The sequence below is a fragment of the Hemitrygon akajei genome, chromosome 11, assembly GCF_048418815.1.
Source record: "Hemitrygon akajei chromosome 11, sHemAka1.3, whole genome shotgun sequence".
In the NCBI taxonomy this organism is placed as follows: Eukaryota; Metazoa; Chordata; class Chondrichthyes; order Myliobatiformes; family Dasyatidae; genus Hemitrygon; species Hemitrygon akajei.
In genome coordinates, this window is record NC_133134.1 from 159,668,815 (window position 1) to 159,689,429 (window position 20,615).

At 42.1% G+C, this 20,615-nt stretch overlaps 1 protein-coding gene across 5 annotated transcripts in view; it reads left to right on the forward strand.

Annotated features, from left to right (window-relative positions):
* ncoa6 (nuclear receptor coactivator 6) overlaps positions 1–20,615 on the forward strand; it is a 79,048-nt gene that overhangs the window by 17,464 nt on the left and 40,969 nt on the right. For all 5 annotated transcript variants that reach the window (XM_073062058.1, XM_073062061.1, XM_073062062.1 and 2 more), the window contains 7 exons: positions 662–817; positions 2,967–3,080; positions 7,175–7,318; positions 11,154–11,909; positions 13,321–13,470; positions 13,982–15,095; positions 20,223–20,350. In XM_073062058.1, coding sequence (XP_072918159.1) covers positions 662–817; positions 2,967–3,080; positions 7,175–7,318; positions 11,154–11,909; positions 13,321–13,470; positions 13,982–15,095; positions 20,223–20,350 — 2,562 coding nt within the window. The remainder of the gene's footprint in view (positions 1–661; positions 818–2,966; positions 3,081–7,174; positions 7,319–11,153; positions 11,910–13,320; positions 13,471–13,981; positions 15,096–20,222; positions 20,351–20,615) is intronic.

Below are 20,615 nucleotides of genomic sequence, written 5' to 3' on the forward strand. Positions count from 1 at the left end.
ACTGCAGCCTACCAGGAAAAGTTATTGATCACCTTTAACTTAAAAGCAGCGTTCGCTCAGATCCAAAGCCGCTCGCGTAATGCGCTCCCTCCCTCCGTCCCGTTTCATCGCAAACCGGCATTTTCCCACAAGACACCGCGAAACCGGGTGTGACGTCATAGCATCCCGCGATGTAGTACAGAAAACAAATATAGTTAAAACTCTTCTAACTTTAACTAGAAAATGAATTACTAAGCGAAAATATTATAAACTAAGTAACTGCCATAAGGCAGCACAATGCTTCGAGTGTTTTCCATGTTGATGAGGGTGAGTACAAATGACTGATTTACAATAATTTAATTGTGAAAGTGCGCTTGATTTATCGTACAATTTCATTGGACCTCTGTGAACTACTCATCAATTTTATTGGTCTACTGTTATGAGGCAAAATGTTTACGAGGCGGCATGAAAAAAATCATGTATTAGCCGCTCCGGATTAAAGGCCGCAAAGTTCAAAGCTGTTCAAAATGTGGGAAAAAAGTAGTGGCTTAAAATCCGGAATCTACGGTAATTTATAAACAGCAAGAAGTTTGTAAATATGTAATTTGAAAGCAACCCTTTTGTAGAAAATCAGTTAAAAATCATTACAAGGCCATGAAATGTTTGCTAACTTCTCTACTAGATTCAAAGAAACTGAAGTTTAAGAAAGTGGAGCCATGGAATAGCGTTCGTGTGACATTTAATATTCCCCGAGAAGCTGCAGAGCGGTTACGACTGTTGGCACAGAACAATAACCAGCAGCTGCGTGACTTGGGCATTCTCTCTGTTCAGATTGAAGGTATGCTATCCCTTCTACCTTGTGGGAGGAGTGGATATTGTAGCTTTGTTAAGACATTCATGAGCATGCTACAATTATGGATGGAAAGTTTGAAAGTTGTTCAAAGTAAGTTTATTAACGAAGTATGTGCATGTCACCGTGAGATCTATTTTCTTGCGGACATTCACAGTAGGACAAAGAAATACAATAGAGTCAATGAAAAACTCCACGCAAAGACAGACTAGCAACCAATGTGCAAAAGAAGACAATCTGTGTAAATACTAAAAAAGGACAAATAATAAATAGTGAATAACACTGAGAAAATGAGTTGTAGAGTCCTTTAAAATCAGTCTGTAGGTTGTGGAATCAGTTCAGTGTTGAGGTGAGTGAAGACTGTTTCAGGAGCCTGATGGTTGAAGGGTCCTGGTAGTTCCTTCCCAATGGCAGGAGTGAGAAGAGAGCATAGTCTAGATAGTGGAGTGTGGGGGGGGGAAATCCTTTGTTCTGTTCTGTGCATGCACTAGTGCACAAACAGAATCTAAAGACTAATATTTTAAAGTTGTTTAAAAAGGGTTCTAAGAGTAAACTAGCAATTATCAGCCTGTAAGTTTGACGTCAGTGGTGGACGTCAATGGAAAGTATTCTTAGAGATGGTATATATAATTATCTGGATAGATGGTCTGATTAGGAACAGTCAACATGGATTTGTGTGTGGAAGGTCATGTTTGACAAATCTTATTGAATTTTTTGAAGGGGTTACTAGGAAAGTTGACGAAGGTAAAGCAGTGGATCTTGTCTATATGGACTTCAGTAAGGCCTTTGACAAGGTTCCGCACGGAAGGTTAATTAGGAAGGTTCAATCGTTAGGTATTAATATTGAAGTAGTAAAATGGATTCAACAGTGACTGGATGGGAGATGCCAGAGAGTAGTGGTGGATAACTGTTTGTCAGGTTGGAGGCCGGTGACTAGTGGTGTGCCTCAGGGATCTGTACTGGGTGCAGTGTTTGTCATATACATTAATGATCTGGATGATGGGGAGGTAAATTGGATTAGTAAGTATGCAGATGATACTAAGGTAGGTGGTGGTGTGGATAAAGAAGTAGGTTTTCAAAGCTTGCAGAGAGATTTAGGCCAGTTAGAAGAGTGGGCTGAAAGATAGCAGATGGAGTTTAATGCTGATAAGTGTGAGGTGCTACATTTTGGTAGGACTAATCAAAAATAGGACATACATGGTAAATGGTAGGGCATTGAGGAATGCAGTAGAACAGAGTGACCTAGGAATAATGGTGCATAGTTCCCTGAAGATGGAATCTCGTGGATAGGGCGGTGAAGAAAGCTTTTGATATGCTGGCCTTTATAAATCAGAGCATTGAGTGTAGGAGTTGGGATGTAATGTTAAAATTGTACAAGGCATTGGTGAGGCCAAATTTGGAGTATTGTGTACAGTTCTAGTCACCGAACTATAGGAAAGATGTCAACAAAATAGAGTACAGAGGAGATTTACTAGAATGTTACCTGGGTTTCAGCACCTAAGTTACAGAGAAAGGTTGAACAAGTTAGGTCTTTATTCTTTGGAGCGTAGAAGGTTGAGGGGAAACTTGATAGAGGTATTTAAAATCATGAGGGGGATAGATAGAGTTGACGTGGATAGGCTTTTTCCATTGAGAATAGGGGAGATTCAAACAAGAGGACATGAGTTGAGAGTTAGGGGGCAAAAGTTTAGGGGTAACACGAGGGGGGAACTTCTTTACTCAGAGTGGTAGCTGTGTGGAACGAGCTTCCAGTAGAAGGTTCGATTGTCATTTAAAAAAAAAATGGATAGGTATATGGACAGACAAGGAATGGAGGGTTATGGGCTGAGTACAGGTCGGTGGGATTAGGTGAGAGTAAGCGTTCAGCATGGACTAGAAGTGCCAAGATGGCCTGTTTCCATGCTATAATTGTTATATGGTTAAAGTGTTATCCGTATAGAACCTCATTGCCCAACTAATACCTAATGTCTTAAACTTGCATGTATCGGGTTCAGATCACATTTGGATTCAGCATGCTGGTCAGGTTTGTGTCAGGCTTCAATTTTGTGCTTGTTTGTGGTGTTTGATCAAATATTTCAGTAAAACACACTGATGAGCTAATTATCTATTCAAAAATTAAAGTTTGCTTCTTCTTTAGGTGAAGGAGTTATTAATTTGGCTTTAGTACAGCAGAGAAGCCAAGAGATCAGAGTAAATGGACCAGTGAATCAGATCAGAATGGACCCTGGATTTTCTTTGCAAGGAGGACAAGGTATTTCACCTGTTTTGTCTATAATTCTATATCGTCCAATATCACAGTTGTCCCTTTAAGTACAGTACTGATGTATCACTTGAAAAGCCAGGTGCATGCAACTATTTTCTATGAATTGACTGATAGAATGATAATAAGGTTAATTTTGGATGAAAGAAGGCTTTAGAGCCACCTTCGTTTATCCATTCAGCAAGCTCTCTCCAAGTGCCCAATTCTAGACTTTCCCTTTTAGTACTGTGGAGCATCCATTTTGTTTGTCATCTTTCTTCATTCCTGCACAAAAATGTGCATGAATACTGTAGGTAAGTGGATATTTTGCATGTTTTATTAACCAAATTAAGTTATTTATTAGTTGGAAACTAAGTTGTGTCCAGATTCCTAACTGATGAGATTTCTTTATATTTGTGGCTGAAATAAAGACCATGTAGTCTCTGTGGGTGGAAGTTAGAAATAGGAAGGGGTCAATAACTCTACTGGGTGTTTTTTATAGACCACACAATAGTAACAGGGACATCGAGGAGCAGATAGGCAGACAGATTCTGGAAAGGTGTAATAATAGGGTTCTCATGGTAGGAGATTTTAATTTTAATTTCCAAAATATCAATGGGCATGTCCCTAGAGCGAGGGGTTTAGATGGGGTGGAGTTTGGTAGGTGTGTTCAAGAAGGTTTCTTGATACAATCTGTAGATAAGCCTCCAAGAGGAGAGACTATACTTGATCTGGTATTGGGAAATGAACCTAGTCAGGTGTCTGAAATCTTAGTGGGAGAGCATTTTGGAGATAGTGATCGCAACTCTATCTCCTTTACCATAGCGTTGGAGAGGGATAGGAACAGATAAGTTAGGAAAGCGTTTAATTGGAGTAAGGGGAAATATGAGGCTACCAGGCAAGAACTTGGAAGCATAAATTGGAAACAGATGTTCTCAGGGAAATGTACGGAAGAAATATGGCAAATGTTCAGGGATTTTTGCATGAAGCTTTACATAAGTACCTTCCAGTGAGAGAGGGAAAGAATGGTAGGGTACAAGAACAGCGGTGTACAAAGGCTGTATTAAATCTAGTCAAGAAGGAAAGAAGAGCTTACGAAAGGTTCAAAAAACTAGGTAATGATAGAGATCTGGAAGATTATAAGGCTAGCAGGAAAGAGCTTAAGAAAGAAATTAGGAGAGCCAGAAGGGGCCATGCGAAGGCCTTGGCGGTCAGGATTAAGGAAAACCCCAAGGCATTCTACAAGTATGTGAAGAGCAAGAGGATAAGATGTGAGAGAATAGGACCAATCAAGTGTGACAGTGGAAAGGTGTGTATGAAACTGGAGAAGATAGCAGAGGTACTTAATGAGTACTTTGCTTCAGTATTCACTACGGAAAATGATCTTGGCGGTTATAGGGGTGACTTATAGCGGACTGAGAGCTTGAGTATGTAGATATTAAGAAAGAGGATGTGCTGGTACTTTTGGGAAGCATCAAGTTGGGTAAGTCGCCGGGACTGGACGAGATGTACCCCAGGTTACTGTGGGAGGAGATTGCTGAACCTCTGGCGATGATCTTTGCATCATCAATGGGGACGGGAGAGGTTCTGGAGGATTGGAGGGTTGGGGGCTTTGTTCCATTGTTCATGAAAGGGAGTAGAGATAGCCCAGGAAATTATGAACCAGTGAGTCTTACTTCAGTGGTTGATAAGTTGATGGAGAAGCTCCTGAGAGGCAGGATTAGGAACATCTGGAGAGGCATAATATGATTAGGAATAGTCAGTATGTGAAAGGCAAGTCATGCCTTACGAGCCTGATTGAATTTTTTGAGGATATGATGAAGGTAGAGCAGTAGATGTAATGTATGTGGATATCAGCAAGGCATTTGACAAGGTACCCTATGCAAGGCGTTTTGAGAAAGTAAGGAGCCATTGGATCCAGGGGCACATTGCTTTGTGGATCCAGAACTGGTTTGCCCACAAAAGGCAAAGAGTGGTTTTAGACGGGTCATATTCTGCATGGAGGTCGGTGACCAGTGGTGTGCCTCAGGGATCTGTTCTGGGATCCCTACTCTTCGTGATTTTTATAAATGACCTGGATGAAGAAGTGGAGGGATGGGTTAATAAATTTGCTGATGACTCAAAGGTTGGAGGTGTTGTGGATAGTGTGGAGGGCTGTCAGAGGTTATAGCAGGACATTGATAGGATGCAAAACTGGGCTGAGAAGTGGCAGATGGGAGATTGAGAGGGGATCTGATTGCAACATATAAGATTATTAAGGGATTGGACAAGATAGAGGCAGGAAATATGTTCTAGATGCTGGGAGAGTCCAGTACCAGAGGGCATGGTTTAAGAATAAGCGGTAGGTCATTTAGGACAGAGTTAAGGAAAAAGTTCTCCCAGAGAGTTGTGGGGGTCTGGAATGCACTGCCTCGGAAGGCAGTGAAGGCCAATTCTCTGGATGATTTCAAGAAGGAGCTAGATAGGTATCTTATGGATCGGGGAATCAAGGGATATGGGGACAAGGCAGGAACCAGGTATTGATAGTAGATGATCAGCCATGATCTCAGAATGACGGTGCAGGTTCGAAGGGCTGAATGGTCTACTTCTGCACCTATTGTCTATTGTAATGTAAAGATTTTTACTCCTCATGTATGTCAAGTCAAGTCACTTTTATTGTCATTTCGACCATAACTGCTGGTACAGTGCATAGTAAAAATGAGAACGTTTTTCAGGACCATGGTGTTACATGACACAGTACAAAAACTAGACTGAACTACATTAAAAAAAAACAACACAGAGAAAGCTACACTGGACTACAGACCTACACAGGACTGCATAAAGTGCACAAAAACAGTGCGGGGATTACAATAAATAATAAACAGGACAATAGGGCAAGGTGTCAGTTCAGGCTCTGGGTATTGAGGAGTCTGATAGCTGGGGGAAGGAACTGTTACATAGTCTGGTGGTGAGAGCCAGAATGCTTCGGAGCCTTTTCCCAGGCGGCAGGAGGGAGAAGAGATTGTATGAGGGGTACATGGGGATGAAGGATGTAAGAAATAAAGTCAATTCAATTCAATCTGTGCCATATCTATAACTAATCAAAATCATGTTTAATATCACTGCATATGTCATGAAAATCGTTGACTTTATGGCAGCAGCACAATGCAATACACAATAATAGTGGGTAAAAAACTGAATTAGAGTAAATGTATATACAAGTAGTGCAAAAAAGTAGTGAGGTAGTGTTCATGGGTTCAGTGGTCATTCAGAAATTGGATGGCAGAGGGGAAGCAGCTGTTCCTTAATCATTGAGTGTGTGCCATCAGGCTCCTGTACCTCCTTCCTGATGGTAGCAACGAGGGGAGGGTATGTCCTGCGAGATGGAGGTCCTTAATAATGGATGCAGCCTTTTTGAGGCATTGCTCCTTGAAGATGTCCTGGATACTATGGAGGCTAGTGCCCATGATGGAGCTAACTTAATATAGAACTGCAGCTTGCTTCGATCCTGTGCAGAAGCCCCCCCCAATACTAGATAGTGATGCAGCCAGTTAGAATGCGCTCCAGGGTACATCTGTAATAATTTTTGAGTGTTTTTGGAGACATACCAAATCTTCTCAAACTCCTAATGAAATATAGATGCTATTGTGCAGCCTTTGTAACTGCATCAATATGTTGGTTCCAGGTTAGATCCTCAGATATATTGACGCTCAGCAATTTGACATTGCTCACTCTTCCCACTTCTGGTCCCTCTGAGGACTGGTGTGTGTTCCCTCATCTTACCCCTTTTGTTGTCCAGTCAGTTCTTTGGCCTTACTAGCATTGAATGCAAGGTTGTTGCTATGACACCGTTCTACTGGCTGTTACATCTCACTCCTGTACACCCTCTTGTTACCATCTGCCAGCATTGTATGTATCGTCAGCAAATTTATAGATGGTTGAATGACACTTAAACTTGATCTTGAACTTAGAAAGATTTTAAAAAAGCATGCATGCTTGTTAATGTTGAGAAAACATTGGTTGTGAATTGGGAAAATGTTGTCCTGGATGCAAATGCTATTAAGGCAATTAGAATTTGGCAAGTTATTCAACAGAATTATAATTTATTGTTCTATTTTTGGAAACAGGTTTGATTCGAGTTAACAACCCATCTGCTCCCATGATCCCTTCAAGCAGCAATATGGCAGTTTCCTTGGCTAGCGGTGGAGCCAATTCAGAGCTAATGCAAAATAGATTACCACATCCTTCCTCACGACCCACTGCTCAACCTGGTAAGAAAGGGATGTTGTGCATTAAAAAGTGCAGTTGCCTACAAGAAAAGAAACAAAAGTTTTTCTGTCCAGTTCTTTCAGTTTTAATTTTTTTACTTTTTATTTATCTATGCAGGTTTTAATGTTTTAGGAAAGTTGCTATTTGTAGTACATTCATTTATGAAAGTGTACTTATTGTTTAGCTTGAGTAAAGTTTACAGAATAAACATGAGGTTTGTAAATTAGTTTCTAATCACCAAAGGTCTTTGTTTGTATGGAAATATATCCAAATATTTTCCTGTTTTGCAATTGTTACACAAACTCCTTGAACCTCTTTATTTTGCATAACCAGGTGTTCCAATTTGAGCAGAAAACTCTTAACTCTGTTTTTAGTTTATAGTCTTCAAGTTGTGTTACAGGGGATAAAGGAAAGTTTTCAAAATGGATTATTTAAATTAACATGTACCAAAAAGCATTGACTATTCACACAAACTTACAGTGCAATTTCCTGATAGAATTTTATTTTTTTTGTTTGCTTATTTTAGTGTTGTCACATGTACCAAGGTAAGTGGGGACAAACTTGTTTTGTGTGCCACCCATCAAGTGCATTGAGGTTGGACAAGGGAATACAATAACAGAATGCAGAATAAACTGTTACAGAGGAAGTGCAGTGAACGCAGTCAGCAAAGTGCCTAGCCTTGTAGATTGTGAAGTCAAGACTCCATCTTATTTTCTAGTGTTCTGTTCACTCTGAACACACGATAAAAGTTGCCCTTGAGCTCGAGTCCTTTCAGGCTTTGGGCATCTTCTGCCCGATGGGAGTGGGGTCGAAAAGAGAATGACCAGGGTGGATGGAGTCTTTGATTATGTTGATTCCTTCACCAAGGCTGACAGAAATCTGTCTCCTGCTTTAAGGATCTTTTTACCCTTACTTGGCTAAATGAATCGGTGATTGAAACCAGAAACTTTTATGTAGTGTCACATTCCTCTGTGGAAGACCAAAAATCACTCTAAGGCTGACTACGGTTGTAAATTTGTTCTCATAAAATATGAAAAACAGGAATAATTTTTTAAGAAGATCTTAACCAGTTTTTCTCATTTCATACAATTTAATATGTGTATAATCTGATGCTTTGAGAATATATGTACAATCTAATGCTTTGAGAACTTAGCCGATGCCCAAAAAAACCAAGTTGCTGCTGCTCTTTACCTTACAGAATCAAGTTTGTTTAGGGAGCTTAAGGTAAAGAAACCCTTAGGAGACAGTGATCATCATGTGATAGAACTCACCCTGCAGTTTGAGAAGATGTGCCAGTATTACAGTGGGATAATCGGAATTACAGAGGCGTGAGTGAGGGGCTGGCCAATGTTGATTGGAAGGAGACATTAGCATGGATGATGACAGAGAAGCAATGACTGGGGCAATTCGGAAGGTGTAGGACAGATATATCCCAATCATGAAGAAGTATTCCAAAAGCACAGCATAAAAGCAAAAGAGAGGGCATGTAATGCAGCAAAAATTAGTGAGAAGTTATTAGATTGGGAAGTTTTAAAAAATCAACAGGAAGTAACTAAATAAAGCCATAAGGAGAGAAAAGATGAAAAATGAAGATAAGCAAGCCAATATTATCAAAAAAATTTCCCAAATATTTTTTCAAATATATAAAGAATGACTGAGAAATGAGAGTAGATATCAGACGGCTGGTAAATGACACTGGAGAAGTAGTAATGGGGGACAAGAAATGGCGAGCAAGTATATTGTGTCAGGCAATATGCTAGAAATTTGAGAGTGTCAGGCGCATAAGTGAGTGTAGTTGCTATTATGAAGGAAGTTACTTGGGAAGCTGAAAGGTCTGAAGGTAGATAGGTCACCTGGACCAGATGGACTACACCCCAGGGTTCTGAAAGAGGTAGCTGAAGAAATTGTGGAGGTGTTAGTAATGATCTTTCAAGAATCAGAATAGAGGCAGAAGAAAGGAAACTATAGGCCATTTGGGAAGATGTTAGAGTTTACTAAGGATGAAGTTTTGGGGTACTTGGAGGCACATGATAAAACAGGCTGAAGTCAGCATGGTTTCCTTAAGCGGAAATCTTGCCTGACAAACCTGTTGGAATTCTTTGAGGAAATAACGAGCAGGATAGGCAAAGGAGAATCAGTGGATATTGTTTATTTGGATTTTTAGAAGATCTGTGACAAGGTGCCATACATGAGGCTGCTTACACAAGGTAAGAGCCCATGGTAACACACACAAAATGCTGGAGAAACTCAGCAGGCCAGACAGCATCTATGGATAAAATGTACAGTGGACATTTCAGGCTGAGACCCTTCAGCAGGACTGCAGAAAGAAAGATGAGTAGATTTAGAAGGTGGGGGAGGGGAGAGATAGGTGAAACTGGGAGGGGGAGGGATGAAGGAAAGAGCTGGGAAGTTGATTGGTGGACGAGATACAGGGGTGGAGAAGGGGGAGTCTGATAGGAGAGGACTGAAGGCTATGGAAGAAAGGAAAGGGAGGAGGAGAAGCACCAAAGGGAGGCAATGGGTGGGCAAGGAGATAAGGAGATGGAGAATGGTGAAGGAGGGGGAGGGGGATATTACTGGAAGTCAAAGATATCAATGTTCTTGCCATCGGGGTGATGTTTCTCCTCTGAATTAAAACACCATCCCCTACAGAACAAATTAGAACACCACGAAAACTATTACAGTACCATAAAACTATTAATTCATAATAGTTGTTGATGGAGGAACATTAGTGTACACAGCTGTGTTCTTTTGATTGAGTATAAATGAACAAAATAAGAGCAGATAATGGACTGCCTAACATTGCTTTTGATGATTGCATCCTCCAAATCTTTACTTTTATTGTAACATTCAAGATAATTGTCAATACCTTCAAATTCCTTGTAGTTCCTAATTTGAAGTAGTGACATTGTTTCAATTTTACTCCAAGCCGTTTCTTGCATCTGCAAGTATGGATGCTTGAAACTACAGTGAGCAAAACAGTTCTGAATTGTCTTACTGCTTATTTTTCACCATCAGACACCAAAAAAAAAGCTTTTTGAACACAAACACATGCAACTGACACTATTTAAAAGCTGTTTGCTCTATGCACAGTGTTGTCTAACACCCCCACAAGTGCTGTCAACTGCTGCTAAAACAGTTAGTAACTGTTCGGCAGCAGTCTGCTGTCACAATTAAGCGACTAGTGTCCAAAATAAATGAAGGGAATCCTGGCTATTTTCTCATAGTTTTTTTTTTCTTTAAGAGTTGTCTCAAAAAAAAAAGATGGCCTGATTAACCGATGGCCAAATTAAATGGAATGCATTGTATTTCAGTGTCTTGACAATATAGCAACATGCTTAAACTTAGCTTAATCAGCACTCTTTTAAATATATCCTTTTGCAAACACTTCCTTCCTGTTTTCTTTTGAGAATAGGTTTCCTAACCTGTGGTCCGCAGATCCCTTGCTGAATGATACTGGTCCATGGCATAAAAAAGGTTGGAAACCCTTGTCTTAGAGGGTAAAATTAAAACTGGCAGATGCTGGAACTCTGAAAGAGAAGCAGAACAATACTAGAACCACATGCATTAGACAAAGTACTACAAAGCATTGTACTAACCACCACGCTACCCTAATTCCTGGAATTTTGCATTAAAAAGTCATATTTCTTGGGGAGTTACCCATTAAAATACGAATATAACTAGTATTTACAATGTCAAATTTTAAAACACAGTCCTATTTGTTTCTTCTAGTAGAACTTGAGTGCATTCTAACATTATAATATTAATTCTTATAATAAAAAATCTCAATTTGAATTTACAGTTTGACAACCGCACTGCATTTTATTTTCTAACCAGGTATGGATTCGGTTCTCTCGACTCTGAACATTCAATCTGCAGGGCACCCCTCCGGATCATTGCCTCAGCAGCCTCACATTGTGCAGACGATGTCCACCAACCGGCAGGTAGCCCCAGCCAACCTACAGCAGCACCAGTTGCAGGGAAGTCGACCTCCATTTAATCCAGCTCAGATGTCCATGGTTGGCACGTGGAATCAGGTCCCAGGAGCAGCAATCCAATCCCCCTCCAGCCAGGGGGCTCTAGGAACTTTGGCAAATCCTGTGTGGAAGAAGGCTCCTATGCCCGGACAAATGCAGCCCCAGCAACTTCAGGCTAGGCCACCCATGGCAACCCAGACCCCTGCTCATCCTCCACCTCCCTACCCATTTGGAAGTCAACAAACATCACAGGCTCATCAAACCTTCTCTCAGCCTTGCAGCTCACCGCAATTTGCGTCGCCACCACCTAAGAACCACCAGGGTGGACCACCTCGAGTTCCTACGCCCCTGCAGCAGCCACATCTCACCAATAAGTCTCCAGCCTCATCTCCCTCTACTTTTCAACAAGGCTCCCCCTCTTCCTCTCCAGTCAACCAGCCACAGCAGCACATTGGGCCTAGAACACCTCAGAGCAGTTCCCTCCCACAAACGTTTCAGCCCGCAGTGTGCCAGAGTTCTCCAAGTCGAGGTCCCATAGTTCAGCAAGGAAACTTACCAGCTGGGTTTATGATGCAAGCAAATCAGGTGGCCCAGAGTGCTCATTCTACCATAGGAGGTAAGTATTTCATGTTCTTAAAAAAACTTAGATATTTTTTAAATAAGGAAAATGCAGCAAGTTGTTCTAAAGCGCATCCTGGAGGTTTCGTTTAGAAATACTGGGTGGAACTGGCCCTTTGAGCCATGCTGCCCAGCAACCCACATATTTAACCCTCGCCTAATCATGGGACAGTGTACCATGACCAATTAACCTACTAACCTGTATGTCTTTGGACTGTGGGAGGAAACCAGAGCACCTGGAAGGAAATCCACACACTCATGGGAAGTAGTGCACAAACATGCTTAAAGAGGATGCCAGAATTGAACCCTGAACTCCCCAAGCTATAATAGCGTAAAAATTAGAACAGATGGCTTGCCATAATTGTACAACCCAAAATGGAGGGTTGAATAGGTTAGGATTTCATTCCCCAGAGCATAGGAGAATGAGAGGACATTTGAAAGTTATACAAAATTATGAGGGGTGTTGATGGGGTAAAAGCAAACATTTTTTCCACCGAGGTTGGGGAGAGACTTGAGCTAGAAGTCATAGGTTAAGCGTGAAAGGTAAAAATTTAAGGGGAACCTCTTCATTCATAGGGTGGTGAGTGTGTGGAATGAGCTGCCAGCGGAAGTAGTGGGTGCGTGTTCAACTTTAACATTTAAGACCAATTTGGACAGGTATATGAATGGAAGGGGGTATGGAGTACTGGGCGCAAGTGGATTGGACCAGGCAGTTTAATAGGCTGGCATGGACTAGATGGGTTGAAGGGCTAATAGGTTGGCATGGACTAGATGGGTTGAAGGGCTTGATTCTGTGCTGTAGTGTTCTATAACTTAAGTCTCCAACCATCAAGCACCCATTTATGTTAAAGCAAGAGAGTCTGCAGATGCTGGAAATCTTGAGAAACACATACAAGGTGCTGGAGAAACTATGCTAATCAGGTATCATCTATGGAGGGGAATAAACACTTGATGCTTTATGCCGGAACCCTTCATCATATTCCCCTCCATAGATGCTGCCTGACTTGGTGACTTTGTCCAGCATTTTGTGTGTGTTACCTGTTTTTGCTATCCCCTTTTTCTCCAGCATTCTATAAACTTTCTTCAAGATCATGTCACTGTAGTCATGAGGAACAACTTATGGTGGCATATAGAACTGTCACATCTTTGAGAGGTGGGAGGAAACTCGGAAGAAATCCACACTGTTGCAAAATATGCAAACTTCACATGGACAGCACCAGAGGTCAGCTTGGAATTGAACCAGCATCTCTACAAGTTGACTGTGCACGTGGCTATGAAATGATTTAGGATGGCTTGGATATTGTAAAGTGCTTTGTACAAATCAGTTTTTATTTTCAGGAATGTATCCAGAGTTGGTATTTAGCAATTGCAGTGAAATCAAAGCTAGTGCCCGTTTCAATTTGTTTCAGGCATGCAAAAGCGTCTTCCACCAACCTTTCCTCCTGGTCAGCCTAATCAAAACTTCACTCAGGCACAGATTAACCAAGCTGTTGCATCTGCCACATCGATGAACAGTGGAATTCTGCAGGTGCAGCCTAATCAGAATGCACCGCATACAGGTTGGCTTTTCTAGAAAAACAAATAATTGAGTTAATGTTTGTGTTATTCAGGGAGGAAATTTGGGAGTTAACAGTGGGTAATAAATACCTCATTCTGTAATTGCTACTGTTGTTCTCTTTTGCACCTTGTGGCACATCGGGCGGCATCCTTTCCATTCCTTGAGCATTTTTGTCTGATTTTTTTATGAGGCAGACTTGGCAGAGTTGCTAGCTCAACACTCAACCCAGCACGGATGGTAAGTGTGCAAGGATCCGGCGGGATTCAAACCTGGGACCACTCGTCTCGAAGTTCAGTGCTGATGCGGCTACACCACCGGTCGACTAGTCTATAATTGTGACAAGCACTTATGAACAGACATTCAACTGTTCTGATGTAGAGGAAGAGAATTTCTTCATTTAAATGGGGAAATGGGATTGCTCTGAGCTTGCTGGGGCAAATGGAAAGTGAGTCTTGTAGATAAGTACAAGGTGAATTTCAGAAGCTTACAGTACTTTTGCGTTCTTGTTCTAGGTGGTACTAGTAATGTCGCTGCTCAAAGTCCTATGAATGTACAGTCTCATGGGCCAACTAATGTGATGCAAGCAAATCTCCTTGGACTTCATGGGAACATGAATAATCAGCAGTCCCTCAATACACAAGTGAACATGAGTAATGTTCAGGGGCAGCAGGGCCCCCAGTCACAGTTTATTGGGATGCATCAACAAATCGCACCTTCGCAGGGCCAGGTGATGAACGTTCAATCGCAAGGTCCACATCCACCAAACCAGATGATTATTTCTCGCCCTCAGCTCATCCAAAACCAAATGATGATGGCGACGTCCCAAAGTCACAGTGCAGTCGCACCGGGACAGAGGATGACTCCGCCCAAGCCGCTGCATTCACAGCAGGGCCAGCAGATAATGACAACTCACGGGCAACTAATAGGACCTCAGGGACAAGTTGTCTTGCAGCAGAGCCAGATGATGGGGCTACCCGAGCAGATTGTTGTCAGTCAGGTGCAGGGAAACAAGCAAGGTTTCAATAATCAGAACCCGCAGAATGTAATAGGAGGGCCAGGTCAGATGATGAGGGGACCTGCTGTCAACTCACAGGGTAATATGGTTCAATTTTCCACACAAATGATCCAGCAGAATCCACTGAATGGGAATTCCCAAGGGATTGGCATTCAGGGTCAAGGGCTTAGACCTTCAGTACCTCACGTAAATCAACAACATGGTGACCATACAACATCAGCCAGTGATGTCAATGTAACACAGATGCTGCCTGATCTTCAAATGCAGCAAAGTGTGGTCGCCTCTCACTTGCAAACCATGCAGGCAGGCAACTCTGCTGGATCCCACTTTTCAGCCCACGGTATGACATTCAGCGCTCCTTACAGCACAACGGCAAGTGGAAGTCAGGTGTCCTTGGTCACTGCCTCTGGTTTTCCAAACAATAAGGATGTCACTCTGACTAGTCCGTTGCTCGTCAACCTGCTGCAGAGTGATATCACGTCAGCACAGTTTTCCATGAGTAACAAGCAGAACAGCCAGGCTATCAACAAACCCAAGAAGAAAAAACCGTCGCGTTCACAGAAGAAAAAGAACAATGGATCCCAGCAGGCAGAAGAGCAAACGCAACATGTGTAAGTTTGAAAATAAATATTACCAAGGGTTTTTCAAGAAAGTGTTGTCTTTTGAAAGCTTTGGTTGTGTTTGAATTACCCTCCTTGTTGCATTGGTGTTGAGTTTGGTCTCAATTTCTGACAAAGGGTCTCAACCTGAAATGTCGACTCTACTCTTTTCCATAGATGCTGCCTGGCCTGCTGAGTTTCTCCAGCATTTTCTGTGTGCCGCTCTCATTTTTGATCTAAATTTGCCCTTTTTTAAAAATAGCTTTATTTTCTGCTGGGGTCATCTATTGTGTCCAGTGCTCACAATGTGGCCTCCTCTTCATTGGTGAGGCTCGTCATAAATTGGGGGATCGCTTAGCCGAACACCTCTGCTCCATCTACCAAAAACGGAACTTCCTGATGGCCGATTCCCGTTCCAATGTGTCGATCCATGGCCTCTTCTTGTGCCAAGAGGAGGCCACCTTCAGGGTGGAGGAGCAACACTTAGTATTCTGTCTGGATAACCTCCAATTCGATGGCATGACTATTGATTTTCTGGTAAAAAGTTTTTCACCACCTCCTCCCCTCTTCTTCTGTTCCCCCTGCTGGCCTCTTACCTCTCTTCACCTGTCTATCACTTTCCCCTGTGTCCCTTCCTCCTTCCCTTTCTTCCATGGCCAACTCTTCTGTCCTATCAAATTCCTCCTTATTTGACCCTTTTCATTTCCCATCCCCTTGGTTTCACCTGTCAGCTTCTAGCTATCCTTCTTCCTCCCTCTCCCCCCCCCCCCCCCCCCACTTCTTACTCTGGTGTCTTTCCCCCTTCCATTTCAGTCTTGAAGAAGTGTCTCAGCCCGAAATGTCAACTGTTTATTCATTTCCATAGATGCTGCCTGGCCTGCTGAGTTCCTCCAGCATTTTGTGTGTTGCTTTATTTTCCCTGTTAGTTGTTTTTTCACTTGTCTTCCCCACCCTTGTAAAATATTAACTTGTGGGCAGGGATGTGGCTGAATAGCTGCCCAATGTAGTGATTTATTATCACTAGCATGACGTGAAATTTGTTTTTGCAGCAGCAGTACGGTGCAGACATAAAACTAAATATTACAAAAATAAACAGTGCGCAAAAAAAAAAACGAAGTAATGTTCAAGGACTGTTCCTAAATGTGATGGAGGGGAATAAGTTGTTCCTACATCATTGAGTATTGTCTTCAGGCTCCTGTAGCTAATGGTAGTAATGAGAAGAGGATATGTCCTAGGTGGGGACCATCGTTAATGATGGATGACACCTTGTTGAGGCACAGTTTCTTGAAGATGTCCTCAATAGTGGGGAAGGTTGTTGCCCTTGATAGAACTGGCTGAGTTCACAATCCTTTTGAAATCCTTTGCATTGGAAATTTCTGGTCAGAATGCTCTTCACTGTACATCTATAGTGCCATTAATGCCCATAGTGGGTGTCCTGGAACTCCTAGGAAGGGTTGCTAGCGTGCCTCTTCATGATTACATTGATGTGTTTCCCCCAGAGTATTGAGGTCTAGGAACTTGAAGCTGTTCACTCTTTCCACAGATGAGTCCTCATTGAGGATTGGTAAGTTTTCTTGCCTTCCTAAAGTCTGCACTCAATTCCTTGGTCTTACTGACATCAAGTGCTAGGTGGTTGTTGCAACTGCACTCAACCAGTCGATCTACCTTGCTCCTTTAAGTCCTGCTCATCAGCAGCTGAGATTCTACCAGCAACAACAGTGTCATAGGAAAGTTTATAGATGGCCTTAGAGCTGTGTTTTGCCACACAGTCATGGGTGTAGAGAGTAGAGCAGTGAGCTGGTACAGATACTTGAAGTGCATTTGTGTTGATCGTCAGTGAGATGCTATTACCTGTCTGCAACTGGTCTCTCAATAAGGAAATCGAGGATCGAAGCAGAGAGAGGTAGAGGTTCAGGTAAAAATCTGAGGTGTAAAGGGACTTGGGAGTGCTTGTGCAGGATTCTCTAAAGGTTAATTTGCATGTTGAGTCTGTGGTGAGGAGGCAAATGCAATATTAGCATTCATTTCAAGAGGACTAGAATATAAAAGCAAGAATGTAAATTTGAGATTTTATAAAGCGCTGATGAGGCCTCATTTGGAGTATTGTGAGCAGTTTTGGGCCCATTATCTAAGAAAGAAGCTACTGAAACCGGAGAAGGTTCAAAGGAGGTTCATGAAAATGATTCCGGGATCGAGCAGGTTGTCATGAGGAATGTTTGATGGCTCTGGGTCTGTATTCACTAGAATTCAAAAGAATGAGGGGTGACCTCATTGAAACCTATTGAATGTTGAAAGGCCTCGATAGAGTGGATATGGAGAGAAGGTTTCCTATGGTGGGAGAGTCTAAGACCAGAGGACACAGCCTCTGGATAGAGAAATGTCCTTTCAAAACAGAGATGATGAATTTCTTTAGCCAGAGAGTGGTGAATCTGTGGAATTCATTGCCACACACAGCTGTGGAGGCCAAGTCATTGGATATATTTAAGGCAGAGGCTGATAGATTCTTGATTGGTCAGAGCATGAAGGGATACAGGGTGAATGTAGGAGATTGGGGCTGGGCGAGAAAATGGATCAGCCATGATGAAATGGCAGAGTAGACTCAATGGGCCAAATGACCTCATTTTGCTCCCATGGTCTTAATGGTTTTGGATGGTGGTGTACTCGAGTTGTAATTGATGAACGGTAGTCTGATGTAAAGTGTCATAGAGCACAATATCATAGAAACAAGGCCTTTCAGTCCATCAAGTCTATGATGCACTGATCTTCTGCCTAGTTCCATCTACCTGCACCTGGACCATATCCTTTCAAACCCCTCTCAACCATGAACCTATCCAATATTATCTTAAATGTTATGTTTGAACCTGTATCTGCCACTTTCCCTAGTAGCTTGTTTCACACTTGCACCACCCTCTGAGTAAAATGTTTGCCTTCAGATTTCACTGGAATATTTCACCAATGGCCAGTTCCAGTCTCAACCAACCTGAGGGGGAAAAGGCTGCATGCACTTTACCTATCTATCTCATAATTTTGTAGATTTCCCCTCATTCTCATGCCCTCCAGGGAATAAAGTCCCAACCTATTCAACCTTTCCCTATCACTCAGGTCCTTAATCCTGGCAACATCCTTGTAAATTTACTCCGTACTCTTTCAGACTTGTATCTTTCTGGAGGTAGGTGACCACAACTGCACAAAAATCTCCAGATTTAGCCTTGCCAATGTCTTGTACAACTTAGTACAACTCTTGTACTCAATGCTCTGATTTTTGAAGACAAAGGTGCTAAAAGCTCCCTTTACTGTTCTATCTACCTGAGACATAACTTCAAAAGAATTATGGATCTATATTCCTGAGTCCCTTTGTTCTACTGCACATCTCATTGCCCTACCATTTGCTGCGTAAGTCTTAACATTGTTTGTCCTCCCGGTGGTATGTCTTGCGATTGTCTAGGTTCTGGCCATTCCTTGTGCATTGCCCAAGACGGTGAGAATCTATATGCCTGTTCTACAAAGGGGGACATCACATTCATTCACTATCCTGTGTTTGTTCTTTCTTGTATATTTCAGCAGGATTGCTGAATGGTGATCGGGCAGAAATACTGGCCTGTGTTCTCCAGTTACTTTGGACACAGAGGCCTGTGGCAACCTATTTGAACTCCGCTAGCTATTTCTTGTTATAGCTAATTATCTGCTCAACTATGCAAAATAAATGATTTGACGTACCTCATCTCCCTCAAACTTGGCCCATAGGGGCTGGAGTTTAACCAAAAGACTGGGAGATAAATGAGAACTATTTTATTTGTATAGCTTAATTACCCTGTGTTCAACCAGGCAACTGCTTTTCAACATCAACGTTGAAAAGAATTACTTGGTGCGAAAGTGTATTTATTTATTTAGAGATACAGCGTAGAACAAGCTTAGCCTAATTGCGGGCAATTTACAAAGACCAATTAACCTACTAACTGGTACATCTTTGGAACGTGGGAGAAAGACTGAGTACCCGAAGGAAACCCACGCATTCATGGGGAGGATGTACAAACTCTTTAGAGACAATTTCGGAATTAAACTCCGAGCTCCAGTGACCCGAGCTGTAAAAATGTCACTCTAATCTCTACGCTACTGTGGAGCCACAGTTACTTCTACTTTCTATCCTCTTCTTGCTGGAAAATGATGCTGCCTAATTGCTGATTTTAAATTAAATCATAGAACATTCATTTCTCAGAGGGACAAAACACTGAAGTAGATTGGATTTTTCAGAAGCAGGATTTGCTTGTTCTGAGGGCTTGCTTGCTTATTATTTATTTATTGATACAGTGCTGAATAGGCCCTTCAAGCCACACCACCCAACAACCTCTGACAACCCCGATTTACCCCTAACCTAATCATGAGCCAATTGGCAATGACCAGTTAACCTGCGATACATTTTTGGATTGTGGGAGGAAACCAGAGGACCAGGAGAAAACTCACACATTCCACAGAGAAAAAGCAAAGACTCCTTACAGAGAACACCAGGATTGAACTCTGAACTCTGATGCCCCAAGCTGAAATAGCATTGCACTAATTGCTATGCTACCATGGCACCTATCTCCATGCTTTCCCTATTTGGATCACCTTAATTTGGTGATACATATAGCATCTTGTTTATTATGCCAAACAGTAAATTGATTTCCTCTGCAAGTTGGGAGCTAAGGTATTCCGCATCATGATAGCGTAGCGGTTAGTGTGATGCTATCGCAGCTCTGGACTTTGGAGTTCAATTCTGAAGTCATCTGTAAGGAATCTGTATGTCCTTCCTGTGGAATGTGTGGATCTTCTCCGGGTGCTCCAGTTTCCTCTCTCATTCCAAAGCTGTACTGGTTAGTAAGTTTTTCAGTCATTGTAAACTGGCTAGACTTAAATCGGGGGGGTGCGGGGGGGGGGGTTGCTTGGTGGTGCTGCTCAGTGGGCCAGAGAGCCTGTTCTGCCTTGTATCTCTAAATAAAATAAATAACATGGCCCCAGATTGTAGATTAAATCAATTTACTATTCATCATAAACGGCAAGATTCACTTTGTACAGCCAACTTAAACAGGATTTCTGATGTTGCAGTTCTCTGGAGTAATACCATTGTGCATAGCATAATTAAAACATTATTAATTTTTGAAGGATTTCAGATACCCGTCAGATGCAGCCAGGGCTGGATGATGGAGAACCGCAACAAATGACAGGAGAACAGAGTGTAGGAATTGATCCAGCAGCCAACAAATTATCTGAATTTGCAAATCGATCTGCTGGTAAGTAATTTGTGTATGAGTGGCTTGGGACTTCTCACATCTTTTTCCTGGCTATCTGAAATAAAACCAGAAAACATTCTCCATGTACCAACTTCTACTCCCTTCTCCCCCTCTTTTTCCATTTCCAATTGTGGTTACAATGATTACTCTCTTACCTCTTCTCACCTGCCCACAACCTCCCTCTGGTTCCTCTCCTTCCCTTTTTTTCCATGGTCCAGTCTTCTCCTGTTAGAATCCACCCTTTATGTCTTCCACCTATCCTTTC